At 36.2% G+C, this 17,725-nt stretch overlaps 1 protein-coding gene across 3 annotated transcripts; it reads right to left on the minus strand.

Annotated features, from left to right (window-relative positions):
* Positions 1 to 11,167: 11,167 nt before the first annotated feature.
* LOC113293120 lies at positions 11,168 to 17,496 on the minus strand. Of its 3 annotated transcripts, none has more exons than XM_026541872.1 (8): positions 17,205 to 17,496; positions 16,981 to 17,029; positions 13,467 to 13,928; positions 13,262 to 13,387; positions 12,928 to 13,035; positions 12,706 to 12,797; positions 12,259 to 12,418; positions 11,168 to 11,917 (listed from the first exon to the last, which is right to left on the minus strand). In XM_026541872.1, exons 4-8 carry the CDS (start codon positions 13,334 to 13,336, stop codon positions 11,648 to 11,650), a joined length of 705 nt encoding a protein of 234 aa, XP_026397657.1. In that variant the 5' UTR covers positions 13,337 to 13,387; positions 13,467 to 13,928; positions 16,981 to 17,029; positions 17,205 to 17,496; the 3' UTR covers positions 11,168 to 11,647. The 3 variants fall into 3 exon arrangements, with proteins under 3 accessions (XP_026397657.1, XP_026397659.1, XP_026397658.1); XM_026541874.1 differs by having other exon boundaries at positions 13,467 to 13,940; XM_026541873.1 differs by having other exon boundaries at positions 13,467 to 13,944.
* Between the last annotated feature and the right edge of the window lie 229 nt (positions 17,497 to 17,725).

A 17,725-nucleotide genomic window follows, 5' to 3' on the forward strand; every position in this document is an offset into this window, starting at 1 on the left:
CAGACTTTCACAAACCAACAGGTACGCATACGGTTATGCATACTATGGTTCCCGGACATGGATCATATATATGCAAGGATACATACTATGTTCATAATCCAATAATGGTTAAGTGTTATAAACTCTACTTCAATCATTGAAACATTCTTAGAGGATGACAATAGCTGTTTTCACGAACTATTAGCATCAAAGCAATTTTCAAGTTATTGAAATAATCATTGCAAAAAATTCGAAGTCTACACCAAATGATTGTATCGCACAAACCATGTAAGATGTTACTCGGCGATTTTCACATGATCATCTTTTGACTTTCGTCAAGAATATAAGATGAACTTGGTTAAAGCGAAAGCTTGCCAACACATATTTCGAGAAATATGTAAGCGATCTAAACTCAGCTCGAAATCTCAAATGTGCATAATCGAATACTATATAGCAATACGACTTTTTTCTCAATATAGGAGATAGTAGAAATAGACTTTTCGAGTGATAGATGAGTTTTAGTCTCCACATACCTTTTGTTGATGAAGTTCCACAAACTCTCCTTAGTAGTTCTTCGTCTTCAAATGATGAACACCGTGAAGTCTAATGCTCAAGTACACAATTTATCCTAGTCCGAGGCATCGCTATAAGTAAACTAGAAACCAAGACTTATAGTTTTGATCACTAAGATTGACAAACAAGCTTGAGATAGTAACGCTTGCGAGTTTGACCGAGCAGTGCTCTAACAAGAAGTTTATCCAATACCAAGCTCAAACGTCTTAACTTCCTTCAAGACATACTCCCGATCATGGAACACTACTTCAGAAATTTATCTACGAGGATGAAATATCTTCTCCTGCAGGGTTGAAAATAACATAAACACCTCCTCTCCAGGGTCAGATTATGTCAAACATGAAGTCAAAGTTAACTCCAACGTTCAGATACTTAATTGGTACAGTTTCATTGCATTGTCATCATATACGACGATACCACTTGGAGCATCATCTTCAGCATCTGCATCCGAAGAATCACATGAACCATACTTGGGGACTGAAGGCTTACACGAGATTCCATTACTGTCAAGAACACCTCAAGCACTAAATAAATGTCCAACCAAAGAGTCATAACATTTACGAGATCCTCTACTCTTCAAAGGCACACCACAAGGATATCTTCATCTATCCTAACTACGTCATCAGACCTTGTAGGCACCTGCAACCCTTGAATAAGACGAAACGCATCTCAAGCCTATTCTAGGAAACACGACTTTAGAAACCAAAGATAAGTGTGACAGGGGACTTCTCACCGTGGCCCATCCACCACAACAATCAAGGATTCAAAAGATAGCTCAAGAGATCCACCTCTGGGAACGTAGTCTTTTAAGACGCATGTAGAACCACGTCAGCATCAATAAGACCGAACACTCAAATCATTCCGAAGAGGTAGAGCAGTTCAAAACTATTTCAATCAACCACCAACCTGATCTTTAGAGCCAATCCAGTAAAACCTGATGTCCGTGTTGAAGAATGCAAAACATTATCAACAAAACCTCTTTACATCATAAGTCCCATACAACTTGGTTCATCTTCTTACCTGATCACATACATAGTGTGGGGACTTCGCCTTTGTTGCAACTTATGACTTCAACCACACCGGTCAACTATTGAAGACACGTTGAATTCAGAATTCTCAAAGTGACGCCATTGATTCCCCTAATTTTTTGAGCAAGCCCCGACAGACAGTACCCACAATTATGGAATTCATCTCACCAGTAAATTTTCATCTTCGGTAAAATCCGTAGGATTAATATACGGCTGAGCCATTCCTCGAAAATTGAGAGTGTAAAAGGTGGAGGAGGTATGATTTTAGAAGTGAAAATATTTGAATCTATAAAAGATGATATTAGAGTCCTTGGATGAACCGGACCTTTATTGACTCAGAGAAGTCCAGTCGGCCCAACTTGAGACGATGACCGTCTCAACAAGAACCGAGCCTCGACCTTTCCTAGGCCCAGTTGGGCCGGAAAACTCTCAAAATTTGAGAGTTTGCTCATCCATTTTTTTCAATTTTCTTATGGGATGAGAATGGGCAAATTAGTTCATTTTCCCACCCCAATAGAATTGCTCTTAGTGGTGTATAAGAGACTCCATTGCTCTATGGTCAGTCGACCGCCAGTAATACAAAGTCCCCTTCTCCGTACCAGAGCTCCTCCAGAATAACTGGTAATACCACTAAGGGAAGATAGACCGTCCACCCAGTACCACTACATGTCGCCCAGTGGTTCATCATCCAACGGCTAGTTACCAAACCTCTATAAATATTCAATCTCATACAATTCAACTTACACAATCTCTACACCAAAATTGCTAGTGCTCATTTTACTGACATGGCTAGTGCTCTCTTCACGGATATGGCTAATGCTCGAGAAAAATATGTTTCTCTTATTTGATCCTGGATATAAGTTGAAAATGATATAGGTTTCAATTAACCACTTTTAATTTTATAAAACAGTGTGTTTTAAAGATTTATGGCATTAGCCGGTAATTAAAATTCAATGGGAACAAATAAGAGTCTTCAAAATAGATTTCTTTTTACTTTATCAATAAAGATGTGAGAAAGTATATGAAAATTTTGTGGATGATAAAGGCAGATCATCTTGGATTGTCCATCAACGAACTGGTGAGTATCCTAATAATTTTTTTCTTTTTTTAACGACTCGGTTTTATTTAATTAAAATGGTACTGACTTATTGTTTATTTGTTTTTTTCTTCAGAAAATTAGGGTTCATTCCAAACTTATTAAAACCAACAGAAGAGGATTTAAGCATGATGAATGCTATAACTTTATAAGATTCATGTGCAAAAATTAATTTTGATTAAGTGTTATGTAGTTATATTATTATGAAGTGCAATTGCGATTTTTTAATTAAATGTAAAATCCGTTTGGATTTGAAAATTAATTTTAAGATAATTGTCATTAATAAAAACAAAACAATCACATCAGAAAGATTGAAAGTAAATTACATATGTAAACTACTGATTTCCATAGCCATTAAAGATCTATCACGTCAGGTTTTCTGGGTCAAGAGTGGTGTTTAACATAGCAGAAGTCCCACCGTTTTGAGCCTCACTTGGTGGTTGAGTCTCATCAGGATCGTTTGCAGAACCTTGAAAAATAACTTGAGGGGGATCATTCATGTGAAAGGAAACACGATAGCAATCTTGAAATGGGTGAAAAGTTGATGTGGTTAAGGCAATTGGGGTATTATATTTCCTCCTCAAACCTACCTGGGGATATCGATCTTTCATTAAAAAAAAAAGTTACTCAGCATCCCGAAGAAATAAAGAGTTGAATAAAACTTGGATTTTTTTTTCTCTGAGTAGAGTTTATTGGGGAAGTTTATGTGCAAGACAATTGAAGTTGCACCTTTTTCTAAGGTTTACTGATTGTAAAAACAGTGACAATGGGTGGTGCATCAACCAATATGTTCTTCTACGAAAAAAATGATTCTTAAACTCCACCGCTTCCGCGAATAGCCAAAACAAGTTGTCCCCCATGGACTCTCTGCTAAGAATTCTTCCTTGAGCATCTACTAATCAAGCATCAATAACGTTATCAATTGCAATGCCATATTTCCTTAATATGGCTCTGTACCCGCCTCCACGAAAGTATCCACCTGCACCTGTAGTAGGGCAAACTCCTGAAGGAAAACCAAGAATTTGACTTTTTTCTACAATTCTGTAATAAATTTCACCCACCATTACACTAGATTGAACCCATGCAATATAATGTTCTGTGTCAACAATAATAGATCTGATATTGAACATATCAACGATAAGGAATGGTACATCGGATACATTTTTATTTATTTTTTGACAAATGAAATTTTTATTAAAAAAAATACTCAGTCATAAAGGCATGACTAAATACCCAATAAAAAACAACGAAGGAAAACCAATAAGAACATGGCTTAAAGCTCATGCCAAAACAGCCTCCCATTTACAAATGATTGTACTTAAAGAAATGTGCTTAAAGATCTTAGTGCACCTACACCAGTTATATATAGTGCATTTGACTGCAAATTTACATTCCTTCTCATATTCCCATGTATCATGTTATTACGTTCAGTCCAAATGTTCCATTAGATTGCAAACGGCAATAAACCCCATAACTTCTAATGCGCGCATAACATTTCCTTTTTTAGCAGGCCACTCCCACAAAGTTGATTTGACAGAGTCAAAAATCACCCATCCAATACCAAAACTGTTAAGAAAGTAGTTCCACAGTTTTAAAGTTTCAGAGCACTACATGAAGAGATGATTGTTTGTTCTTGAGCCACGTTGCAGAATAGACAAATACTTTTATTTGTTCTACCAGTTATGTGAAGAAAATCCAGAGTTGGAGCACCTTCATAGAAAAGAGTTCAAACCAAAAATGAAACCTTCATTGGAGCTTTTGGATTCCACAGTTGTTTATGAAGAAAAATAAGAAAACCATCAACATCCAATGATTTGTAGCAGTTACTCACTGTGAAACCAATATGTTCTTCCACAACAAAATGATTCTTAAACTCCACCACTTCCACGAATAGCCAAAACAAGTTGTCCCCCATGGACTCTCTGCTGAGAATTCTTCCGTGAGCATCTACTAATCAAGCATCAATAACGTTATCAATTGCAATGCCATATTTCCTTAATATGGCTCTGTACCCGCCTCCACTAAAGTATCCACTTGCACCTGTAGTAGGGCAAACTCCTGAAGGAAAATCAAGAATTGGACTTTTTTCTACAATTCTGTAATAAATTTCACCCACCATTACACTAGATTGAACCCATGCAGTAGGATGTTCTGTGTCAACAATAATAGATCTGATATTGAACATATCAACGATAAGGAATGGTACATCGCATACATTTTTATTTATTTTTTGACAAATGAAATTTTTATTAAAAAAAAAAAATACTCAGTCGTAAAGGCATGACTAAATACCCAATAAAAAACAACGAAGGAAAACCAATAAGAACATGGCTTAAAGCTCATGCCAAAACAGCCTCCCAGTTACAAATGATTGTACTTAAAGAAATGTGCTCAAAGATCTTAGTACACCTACACCAATTACATATAGTGCACTTGACTGCAAATTTACATTCCTTCTCATATTCCCATGTATCATGTTATTACGTTCAGTCCAAATTCCATTAGATTGCAAACGGCAATAAACCCCATAACTTCTAATGCGCGCATAGCATTTACTTTTTTAGCAGGCCACTCCCACAAAGTTGATTTGACAGAGTCAGAAAGCACCCATCCAATGCCAAAACTGTTAAGAAAGTAGTTCCACAGTTTTAAAGTTTCAGAGTACTTCATGGAGAGATGATTGTTTGTTCTTGAGCCACATTGCAGAATAGACAAATACTTTTATTTGTTCTACCAGTTATGTGAAGAAATTCCAGAGTTGGAGCACCTTCATAGAAAAGAGTTCAAACCAAAAATGAAACCTTCATTGGAGCTTTTGGATTCCACAGTTGTTTATGAAGAAAAATAAGAAAACCATCAACATCCAATGATTTGTAGCAATTACTCACTGTGAAACCAATATGTTCTTCCACAACAAAATGATTCTTAAACTCCACCACTTCCACGAATAGCCAAAACAAGTTGTCCCCCATGGACTCTCTGTTGAGAATTATTCCGTGAGCATCTACTAATCAAGCATCAATAACGTTATCAATTGCAATTCCATATTTCCTTAATATGGCTCTATACCCGCCTCCACGAAAGTATCCACCTGCACCTGTAGTAGGGCAAACTCCTGAAGGAAAACAAAGAATTTGACTTTTTTCTACAATTCTGTAATAAATTTCACCCACCATTACACTAGATTGAACCCATGCAATATAATGTTCTGTGTCAACAATAATAGATCTGATATTGAACATATCAACGATAAGGAATGGTACATCGGATACATTTTTATTTATTTTTTGACAAATGAAATTTTTATTAAAAAAAAATACTCAGTCATAAAGGCATGACTAAATACCCAATAAAAAACAACGAAGGAAAACCAATAAGAACATGACTTAAAGCTCATGCCAAAACAACCTCCCAGTTACAAATGATTGTACTTAAAGAAATGTGCTTAAAGATCTTAGTACACCTACACCAGTTATATATAGTGCATTTGACTGCAAATTTACATTCCTTCTCATATTCCCATGTATCATGTTATTACGTTCAGTCCAAATGTTCCATTAGATTGCAAACGGCAATAAACCCCATAACTTCTAATGCGCGCATAGCATTTCCTTTTTTAGCAGGCCACTCCCACAAAGTTGATTTGACAGAGTCATAAAGCACCCATCCAATGCCAAAACTGTTAAGAAAGTAGTTCCACAGTTTTAAAGTTTCAGAGCACTGCATGGAGAGATGATTGTTTGTTCTTGAGCCACATTGCAGAATAGATAAATACTTTTATTTGTTCTACCAGTTCTGTGAAGAAAATCCAGAGTTGGAGCACCTTCATAGAAAAGAGTTCAAACCAAAAATGAAGCCTTCATTGGAACTTTTGGATTCCACAGTTGTTTATGAAGAAAAATAAGAAAACCATCAACATCCAATGATTTGTAGCAGTTACTCACTGTGAAACCAATATGTTCTTCCACAACAAAATGATTCTTAAACTCCACCACTTCCACGAATAGCCAAAACAAGTTGTCCCCCATGGACTCTCTGTTGAGAATTCTTCCGTGAGCATCTACTAATCAAGCATCAATAACGTTATCAATTGCAATGCCATATTTCCTTAATATGGCTCTGTACCCGCCTCCACTAAAGTATCCACCTGCACCTGTAGTAGGGCAAACTTCTGAAGGAAAATCAAGAATTGGACTTTTTTCTACAATTCTGTAATAAATTTCACCCACCATTACACTAGATTGAACCCATGCAGTATGATGTTCTGTGTCAACAATAATAGATCTGATATTGAACATATCAACGATAAGGAATGGTACATCGGATACATTTTTATTTATTTTTTGACAAATGAAATTTTTATTAAAAAAAAATACTCGGTCATAAAGGCATGACTAAATTCCCAATAAAAAACAACGAAGGAAAACCAATAAGAACATGGCTTAAAGCTCATGCCAAAACAGCCTCCCAGTTACAAATGATTTTACTTAAAAAAATGTGCTCAAATATCTTAGTACACCTACACCAGTTATATATAGTGTATTTGACTGCAAATTTACATTCCTTCTCATATTCCCATGTATCATGTTATTACGTTCAGTCCAAATGTTCCATTAGATTGCAAATGGCAATAAACCCCATAACTTCTAATGCGCGCATATCATTTCCTTTTTTAGCAGGCCACTCCCACAAAGTTGATTTGACAGAGTCAGAAAGCACCCATCCAATGCCAAAACTGTTAAGAAAGTAGTTCCACAGTTTTAAAGTTTCAGAGCACTGCATGAAGAGATGATTGTTTTTTCTTGAGCCACATTGCAGAATAGACAAATACTTTTATTTGTTCTACCAGTTCTGTGAAGAAAATCCAGAGTTGGAGCACCTTCATAGAAAAGAGTTCAAACCAAAAATGAAACCTTCATTGGAACTTTTGGATTCCACAATTGTTTATGAAGAAACATAAGAAAACCATCAACATCCAATGATTTGTAGCAGTTACTCACTGTGAACCCCCCCCCCCCCCCCCCCCAGCAATCCATTTTCTTTGATCCTCACCCCTTGAGTTGTCAGATATAAAAGTAGAGTCACCTAAATCCTGTAGCATAAGAACAACCTCACCTAATTTAGCAGCATTCAAGTTTCTAGAAAAATCCAAGTTCCAAGCTGCTTCATCTGAAATGCAATCCTTAATAGTTGCGTGCTTCTTTTTAGATAATTTGTAAAGTGAATTGTAAGATACTTTAAGTGGATTGTCACCATTCCACTTATCATCCCGAAAAACAACTTTATCACCAGAATTCATGGTCAATGATGTATTCTGCAAGACGTGTTCTTTACCTTTTAAGATTCCATCCCATAAGCTACTTTTAATAGTCAAGTTTGAGTTCTTAGGAAAGAAATCATTCAAGTCTCCACCAAACTTCTATTGAACAATTTTTTTCCATAGAGATCTATCTTCAGAATCATATCTCCAAATCCACTTATAATGAAGTGCCTTATTAACCAACTTCAATTTTTTAACACCAATTCGCCTCTCTTCTTAGGTAAGACAACTCTTGTCCATTTTACCCAGCTTCTCTTCTTAGAATTTGTTGTAGAACCCCAAATAAAATCTCTCATAATCTTTTCTATTTCTTTCATGACAAAAGCAGGCATATGAAACAAAGAAAGATGATAAACTGGTAAAACTAGATAAAATATTATTCACCATTATTAATCTTTGCCCCTTGAAAAGATATATACGCTTCCAATAAGTAGAGAGTTTCAGATGAATTTTCTGAACTATAATCTCCCACATATTTTTACACTTGGAATTACATCCCAAGGGAATGCCTAAATAATCCAGAGGTCATTTTGATAAGCTAAAACCAAAGACATTGGCACACTTGGCACCATTGTGATCACTCTCAATTCCAACAATTGTACTCTTTCTGAAGTTAACTTTGAGGCCTGAAATCAACTCAAAAGAGAACAAAATATTTTTCAGATTTGAGACTTGTTCAGAAGTGTCATTTAAGAAGACAATAGGATCATCAACAAATTGAAGATGTTGAAATGCAGTTCCATTTGAAGAAACCTTCAAACCATAAATCAACCCAGAAGAAGCAGCTTTCTTAATCATTAATGAGAGAAGTTCATCTACTATAATAAACAGAAATGGAAAAATGGGGTCACCCTGTCTTATTCCTTTATGTGATCTAAATAAAGTAGTAGCTTCACCATTTAGAAGGATAAAAAATCTTGCATAAGAGATGTACCATTTTATCCAGCTTGTCCAAATATGTCCAAAACCAAATCTCTCCAAAGTAATGTCTACACATCCCTAATTGATATTATCAAAATCTTTCTCAAAGTCCACATTGCATACAATACCTGGTTTATTCTCTCTTTTCCTTGAGTCAATCAGCTCAACTGCAATCAAAATTCCATCATTTATCTATCTCTCATGGATAAAGGCCCCTTGAAAATCAGAAATAATTGAACGCATGACTTGTTTCATTCTTCGAGCTAGCATTTTAGATATTATCTTATAAACTCCTCCAATTAAAGTAATAGGTTTGAAGTTATGTAAAGATACAACTCCACTGTGTTTTGGGATAAGCTTCAGATTGATGCAATTTAATATCCAATCTAGTGAAGAAGTAAATTCAAATTCTTTGACCACCTTCATTAGATCTTCTCTAATCACCTCCCAAGTATACTTGAAAAACTCCATAGTGAAGCCATCCGGACCCTTATTAGCTCCAAAATGTCAAATTACATTCTTGGCTTCCTCTTCAGAAAATGGTTGTTCAAGTTGAATACTGTCTTCTACAGATATAGAGGGCATTTGCAACTCATCAAATCTTGGTCTTGCAGGAAATTGCTCAGAAAAGAGGTTAGAGTAAAAATTGTTAGGTTCTTCAGAAATCTTTGTTTTACCATAAGACAAATCACCATCTATTCTTAAGCAATTGATACTACTCAGCTTATATTTATAAGAAGCTAGCCGATGAAGATATCTAGTTTTTCTTTCAGCATCTTTAGACCACTTATCTTTTGCTCTTTGACCCCATTTCCTTGATAAGTTTAAAGAAATGGAAGCATACTTGGATTTTGCCCTCTCTCTCTCTGAACAATATCATAAGTATTGAGAATAGGCCTTCGTAGTCATCACCGATATGAATTTCGTGTCTTCTAGAAGGCTACAATTGCTTGAACATGGGATTGATGCAAAGGTGCAATGATGAGATGGGGTTTTGGTGTAGGGGGTGATAAGAACTTTTGTACAGTGGATTTCAAGATGGACAAATAATTTGGGATTTCAAGATAGACAAATAATTTGAATTGTTGGGTGTATAGTATAGAAGTTGGAGAACCTTGGTCAAGGAAATGAAGAAAGTTTCCATGAGTTGTACTTGGCATTCCTAGAGAAACTGAGAACACAAGAAAGGTAAACAGAAGCAAAACCACTATGGAGAAAATGCTTGGAATCCCCATATTTGCTCTATGTTCCTAAAGAAAGAAGTGTGCATAAATTTATGCATGTTTGTGGTTTAACTTTGATGATTTTGGCAACATAAAGGAAATGCTAAAAAAAACTGCACGGCAAACAGAAGATTCTGCTGGGCAGAGGTTGGTGGTAAGCTTTCCAGGAATTCTAGGTGGAATAAAGTTGCACTTTAATTTCAGTAGTTACTCTTAAAACATTTACTTCCCATTTGTTAGCTATTGAGTAATTTAAAGTTTTAAGTTGAGATATGCAGTCCTGGGAGACTTTCAAAGACACAAAGTCAAAAACTTGTCTAGATTTCTAACCCAATCTCTGTCTTCTTGATTCTTTCTCATATACATGTCCCCAGAAATATGTGGACAGCTATAGATCGAATTAAATTTCCATTGTTAATATCTACACCTGATAAAGCACTTTCAAAATACTTCAGAGAGTTTTTTGTGTTATCAACCAAAGAATTCTAAGCACATCCCATTTACCAGAGAATCCAATATTTATGCAGCTAGCTTCTTTTAGTTCAATCTCATCTAGCTGCACCATTTAGATTATACACTCACATTTTATTACTCTGAACCATTCAAGTTAAGCTTCGGTTGCGTAATTAAATAGGTAAAATAAAAACAGAAATCAAAGTGCTCTACTGATCCAATTTCTCAGTTCTAAATAAGCTTCAGTGACACAAAAAGATACAAATACGATATAGAGAAAGCATCATTTAAGAGAAAGATGATACTTGCAAAAGCATTTTGTACAAGCTCACATCTCACCATAGGTTTGAGCTAGGAGTGGATACAATTGATGAAGTTTTACCAATCCTATGCGAGTAGTGAGCTCGCACATGTAAACTCACTCGGAAAAAAAATATATTTCAAACATATAAAACGGAGAAAGTGGGCACACATCTAATCACATTGATCTTCAGATGATTATGTAAATGTAAGTAGCTTAGTCCAATATACAATTTCAGATTATCAAGCACAAGCAGAAACAATGATTTTGGACATCAAACAACTATTACAAAAGTTGAGTAGGGATCAACTTATGATCTCCCAAGTGCACACTATGTTGGGCAGAAAACAAAACTGATCATATACTTGCAACAATATAAATAAATACAGGACAAAAGAGAAACTCATTAAGTAAAACACTTTTCGTACTCACCCACAACAATGTACCGGAATATGTACATACTAATAATCACTAAATATGCCGGAATGTATCCCTAATACTTACAAACTCTTGCCAATGTATCGGAAAATATCCTAATACATATCAAACGCCACATATTCTTAACGCATCACCAACAACTAGAGAACATATCTTATATATGTATATACAGCAACCTTCTCTGCGTAACACGATACCCATGGACACCCTAACACAGGTACTAAGATATGGCAAATTTAAGTAAAAACTGAAATTTACACTACTGACAAGGGACTTATCATTTAATTACCTAAGAGGATGGAGCTCAACCTCATTTCAAAGCTCCAGCTTGATCTGCGAGCTAAATGTAGTGCCCTTGTCCCCCATGAGCTTTTTCGGAAGATTACTGAATACAATGGTTCCTCCGCTAAGACCATCTCTGAGCAACTTCCCAATCTTCTTTCTCCATTCTGAACCATCCTTCTCATTCCTCTTGTCATGAATAACCCTGTCGCAATAATTGAGCATTGATCCCAACCCACTATTTGGTATCCAACCATATTCCTCAAGTACCCGTGCTTCTCCCTCTGACAAATCTTCGCCAACCTACATACCAACCAACATGGTCATGAACATGCATATGAACATATATGGTAAACTTCAGACTGTAAACACACAGATACCACATTTTAAGATTAGACAATTTGCCGAGCAAAAGAAGCATATGAACAAAAAAGCTAAGACAAAGATAGAACAGCCAAAGGATGCCAGCCACATGCATTCGGGAGCATCAACATCAGTCTTGGACTGCTTGACTAGCACATTGACTGGTCCATCTAGATGAAAAGTATATTTATAAACTGGTCCAAATAATCATCTCACGAAGAAAAAACAAATACAGAAGTGATCCAGCCAAACATGCAGAAAGATTGCCTAAGACATATTACCAACAATGATTTGTTTTCGGTGATGGTGGCTCTGCTACAGTGAGTAAGCTTCATTGTCGTTACCAGGCGTTTTATCTGCCATTCGACAGATAAATCGTTCACGTTCACCAGCTCAAAGAAGTATGTTGCATAGCCATATTCTGGACGCTCCAGAACAATTCTGCATTTTAGTTAACATTATAAAGTCATTTTGGTAAACAAAATCAAGTACAATCAGAATTAGCACATCAGGATTTGAAAATAGGTTTTCTTAGTACTTTGACTCTTCTTTATAAATAGTATAACAAACAGCAAACTGTCATCCATTATTCTCATTGCAAAAAAAAAAAAATAAAAAAATAAAATAAAGAGGGAGATATTTTAAATTTATCAAAGTGAAAACTGAAGGTATGCTGCAAATGACGGTAGAAAACGAGGTAAGTCAGACAGTTGTTCAAAACACTACACCTGTTATGTCTTTCAAAAACAAATATAAATGACTGAAGGTCTCGACACCATCCCCATTCAACAGGCCATTTCTCGGACTGAAGAAGGTGCGACTGTAGGAAACAAAAGCAACATTAGTTAAAAAGTAAAAGCCGAAAGATTGGATAACAGTTAAATGTTGACGTTTCCTAACTGCTATTTTTATATGTTTTTACATAAGATGTTTCCTAACGAGTATCTTACCTTCTCAACTAATGAAATTAAACAAGATAAGCAGTAATTAGCAGCTTTTGATCCCTTTGCACCTCTTAGCGGGGCGACTTTAAATAGAGTTTCACGCTGAGCAAAAAGCTGAAAAGGTCCAAATTAAACGGAAATTAATAGAAATTCAAATGCATAATGGCACAAATCAAAGACTAGTTTGGGGACCTTGGAAATAGGAAACAGCATGCAACCTTATCCTAATTCTCTTTATTACAAATAAATAGAACTATCATTAAAGAGGCAGGAATATGTAAAAACATATAAAAAGAGCAGAGGGGACAAATATGATGCCTTGAACCAGACACATGCAAACCTTTGAAATTACACCCTGAAGATCCTCAAAGCTATTTTCATCCAATGAGCTGTCCAGAGCATCTTCACTTTCCATGCCACCATATAACTTAATTTCATTTAAAAGTATCCCTTTCTCAACAAGAACCTGTGAGATGAACTGTACATTAAATATGGATCATAATACTATTGCATCAATTAAACATCATGGAACACAAATATGGCACCTTTAGAAGTCCAGGAGCATCCTCTTCCAGAGCTGTTTCTGCACAATCCCTGCAATTGACTTCATGAAAGAGTTGGTCGAACGTAATTTATCAGATAATAAAAGGATAGTATTAGAACAAAATAGCACAATCGGAAAGTTGCGTTGCAGTCTTTTTTCGCTTTCGCTGGCGACTGCTGACTCCAGGTTTAGCATTCTCCGAAGCTGTAGGTTTACACTTTTGCACAGGAGGCACAGATTTCTGCAAGCTTTCTGAAGGCCGGGAGTCTTCTGAATCAGAAACCTTCTTCGCAGTTAGCAACCTCAACCTTTCTCTAAGTGACATATGATCCAGTTCATCTTCATTAGATATCCAAGAAACTCCCATTTCACTCTTGATCCCTAGTATCTTGTCAACTAATGAGATACCAGGCTCATTCCTGCGTGGACTCGCTAGACCATTCTCCAATCTCTCGACCTTCACCTGTAGTAAAATCTAACTGATTGTCTAATCATTCTCAAGAAGTAAACAAAAGAAAACAGTAAATAACACATCCAACAGCATGGTTTTAGAGAACATTGAAGAGGCTCAATTGGTTTGCTTTTGGCAAGACGGAGTGCTGACTCAAGGCAGAACTCGAGGGTAATATTTAAACATTATTACTAATATATATATATATATATACATTTCTCGTTAAAGAGGGATTTTATCTCATCCAAGTTAAATTACCCGGTCACCCTTAGCCTAGGTATAATTATTCACTGACACTCTATCTTAAATAAACTCTGCCGCCTCTCTTCCTGCCTCTTTATCCTTGTTACTTCTTTTTTCTCCTGGGTTAGGGTATCTAAAAGTCTCAAGACTCAAATTTGATATTTCTTAAGTCCAAAAAGCATACCGCAGTTCATCACTCTCAAGTTTGTGGTAAGAATTCACGTTTCCAACTATCCCTTTCCAACAATTTCTATGGACCCGTTGGAAGTCCAAATAAAGCATGCGGAATCATATTAGAAACTACATTCAGGTCTACAAAAATTACAAACAAAAATAACGAAGATAAAATATGCGTGAAGGACCAAATCAGGCACATCTTACCACTACAGAAAGGTACAACAAACCTCTATGACTTGGAAGAGACTAACAATTAATTCAGAGTCTAAAGCATCCAAATTCACGCGACAAAACCATGACATGACCTGCCTTTCAGGAATTTCAGCTTTAACATGCTGTGTTCGCAACGCAATAACTTCTAAAGTAAACGACCAAATCGAGCACATCTTACCATTCTAGAAAGGTCATACAAACCTCTATAACCTTTTGAAAGACAACAAGAACCAAATCAGAATCTAAAGTGCCCAAAATCACACGACAAAACCAAGAGGAGACCTGCCTTTCAAAAATTTCATGTCTGAGTGCCTGTGCATTCCAAGCTATAGCTTCCAAACTACAAGTCTAAGTGCCATGCCCTTTTAAAAGGTTATAAAAGACAGTTAGAGAAGCACTTCTTGTGAAGACGTAGGCTAAATCCTTACCAATACGCACATAAATTGGAGTCAAAATGGATGTCGCCGCAGTTGTTCCAAAATAATGTTATTCTCAGATTTCACGGCTCACACTGAAGCATTCTATCCTTCAACCCATTTGTCCGAATTCGACAAGTAATAGCATTCGAAAAACTTCAGATATTTTCCTACAACTTTCTAGTTCTATCTTGAGGCTAACTCAGATGTTTGACGGCTCTAAAGGAGCATATAAGGAAACTACAAACATGATTCAAGTAAAAGTTCCTTGAAACATTTTAGCAAACACAAAATGGATCAAACTTCATTCCTGTGAAATCAAAGCATTTCATTTTCAACTTCTGTGAATCCACCTAATACATCTAGAACACAAAATCAATAATAAGTTCATGAATTATTAAGAAATTAAGATTTAATACCACCATCAACACTATGGTTGGTAGAACTTCAGAAGTGGATAATTCAAGAAATTCATGCACTGAATTGGTTAAATACAAGATTAGCAAGAATTCTTAAATACCCATCTCGCCGAGTTGAAGCAATCACAAGAACAGGATTTCTAATTCAGCAATTACCAATTGTTTTGTTACTTTGTAGTACAAGTTATAGATTAAGAAATCCTTACATCCATTGCTTATTTGACATCCAAGTCTTTATGGTAAAACTTCTGATGCATGCTCAAGTCATTCACCCACAATGACAAATCTTGATCTATGAGTATTTACGGTAGGATAGAAAACAAGCAGTTGGAAATTGCTCCCTAGGTTTCTACAGTTGGTAAATTAAGGGTGCCGTGATGCGAGACTGGAAATTGTTTACAAAACCTTGCAGCAAGTAGAAAAATGAAACTTTGGCAAAACAAACAAAATGAAAGATCTCAAACATGTTCGAAATCAAGCAAGAAAAGAGATTTGAAACGCAATGAGGAACTAAAATCCAGTGGAGATCTAAAGCAGTAACTGAGATACATTTGTTTACTTCAAATTGAGCAACAGTCTTCCAGACTTCCACAAAACTATCCCGCTCGCAAGACATGTACAAATTAAAAAAGACAATTTATGATAATCACATCCAAATAACTCGAGAAAAGTCTTTTATCTAAGACAACTATGCTTTTGTTACACTAAACAGAAACTTTCTAGTTCTACCAAGAATCATAATAAAGACACTGTCACATTGATGAGCATGCAATTTTCATCATTGGCAGTGTATCTGGTGTACACATAACATGTTACATGTGTACAACTTGAGAAAGTTGTAAATGATACCCACCTTATTGTTGTTTCAGACATTTCCACCAGCATTGTCTTAAAACAGACTTTTGCATGTGAAGCCGTACGCAGAATTAAGTTACAGAAGGCTAAAGCTTATTAGATATCTTTGATTAGACATGTGTACGAAATATTCAGCTCGATTAGCCAGTTTCTTGTGCGTCTGGAGAAGTACAGAGCTTAAAATGAGCCCATAAATATCTTAAATAGAAAATAATAATTCTTCACAACCAGATAATTCGACCTGCTGGATTCGAACCAGCAACCTAGAGGATTGGTCCTCTGCTCTGCCTGGTGAGCTTAGGTCGACTTAGTCGAACTATGAATTATGGAATTTGATACTAAACAAGAATCACCAACTAAGAAACTGACCTACCAGTTGTTTCTTCATCTACTGATGTAATGATGCTGTCAGAATTTTCCATAATCAAATGCAGATAACCTAGTTCCACACTGAAGATGGTGATGCACTAGAGACGACAAGACACTGCCAAAGATAATATGAATATCTAGGTTCAAAAATTTGTAATATTCTTACAAGTTATAGGTTACAGTGAAGTTGGCCCTAAGTTAAAAACTTAAACCCAAAAAATATTACCTAACCTGACACCCAACTGCCTAAGTTTGGGGAATGGTTAAGAAGATATTACCCCTTCCTTCACGAAAACACCCAAGTTTACCCTTATGTTTCAATCCTAGATTAGTACCAATAGAAAATAAAATGAATTGGTGTATGTGTACTACCTCCATATCGCAAGTATCCTGCTGCTGGGACACAGTATCCAGTGATTGCCTGAAAAAAAGATAAAAAGGTGAGCTGCCATCCAATGGGAAAAGGTCATAGTTAATAGCCCGTACGTAGATAACACTGTTTATAAACCACAAGACGAGGTTTCAGGTTCTAATTAGGGTTGAACATAACCAATAAATTTTTACTACAGAATTCACAAAAACTGAAGCAATCCTACCTTGATAACAGCATCCTCTGACGTTTTGCTAATGGGACATGGTCAAGCTTATCTGATTCCATGAGTTGAAGATTTACTCACTTTCACTTCTATAACCTAAAATAGAACGAGGATTTTGAATGGATAAAATCTCCATTTGATTAGGGTTTCGGGATATAGATTCACTGGAAAGGGAGAAAAATAGAAGAAGGATTAGAAGAAACGAGTGGAAGTAACAGAGGGAAAACGCAGGGAGAATGATTTTATTGGGGTTTTACTTTTGTTTCCCGCTCTAGAGAGAGTGGGAAATGGAAATGTGTTTTGGCCTTTGGGCGAGGTAGGACCGACGTGTTCAATCAGGGCATGGTTCTTCTGCGTGGGCACCTAGAGTTAGCGATTCAACGGGTTATCGTTAGTTTTAGTCGACTCATTCCATTTGCAGTGTACCAATTGGTACTTCCGACGCCCAGTTTCGGCAAGAAGTCGAAAGCCAAGACTGAAAGACTGATTTGGAATTTTTTGATAAAAGCTGGATTTCAGTC

This window comes from Papaver somniferum, chromosome 7 (genome assembly GCF_003573695.1).
Source record: "Papaver somniferum cultivar HN1 chromosome 7, ASM357369v1, whole genome shotgun sequence".
Taxonomy (NCBI): Eukaryota; Viridiplantae; Streptophyta; class Magnoliopsida; order Ranunculales; family Papaveraceae; genus Papaver; species Papaver somniferum.

Coding starts and splice junctions, on each gene's coding strand:
- LOC113293120 (XM_026541872.1), bottom strand. CDS start 13,336: ATGGAAAGTGAAGATGCTCTGGACAGCTCATTGGATGAAAATAGCTTT. Junction 13,036..13,261: donor TTCAGGGTGTAATTTCAAAG/GTTTGCATGTGT, acceptor GGACCTTTTCAG/CTTTTTGCTCAGCGTGAAAC. Junction 11,918..12,258: donor CCGAAAACAAATCATTGTTG/GTAATATGTCTT, acceptor GTTGGTATGTAG/GTTGGCGAAGATTTGTCAGA.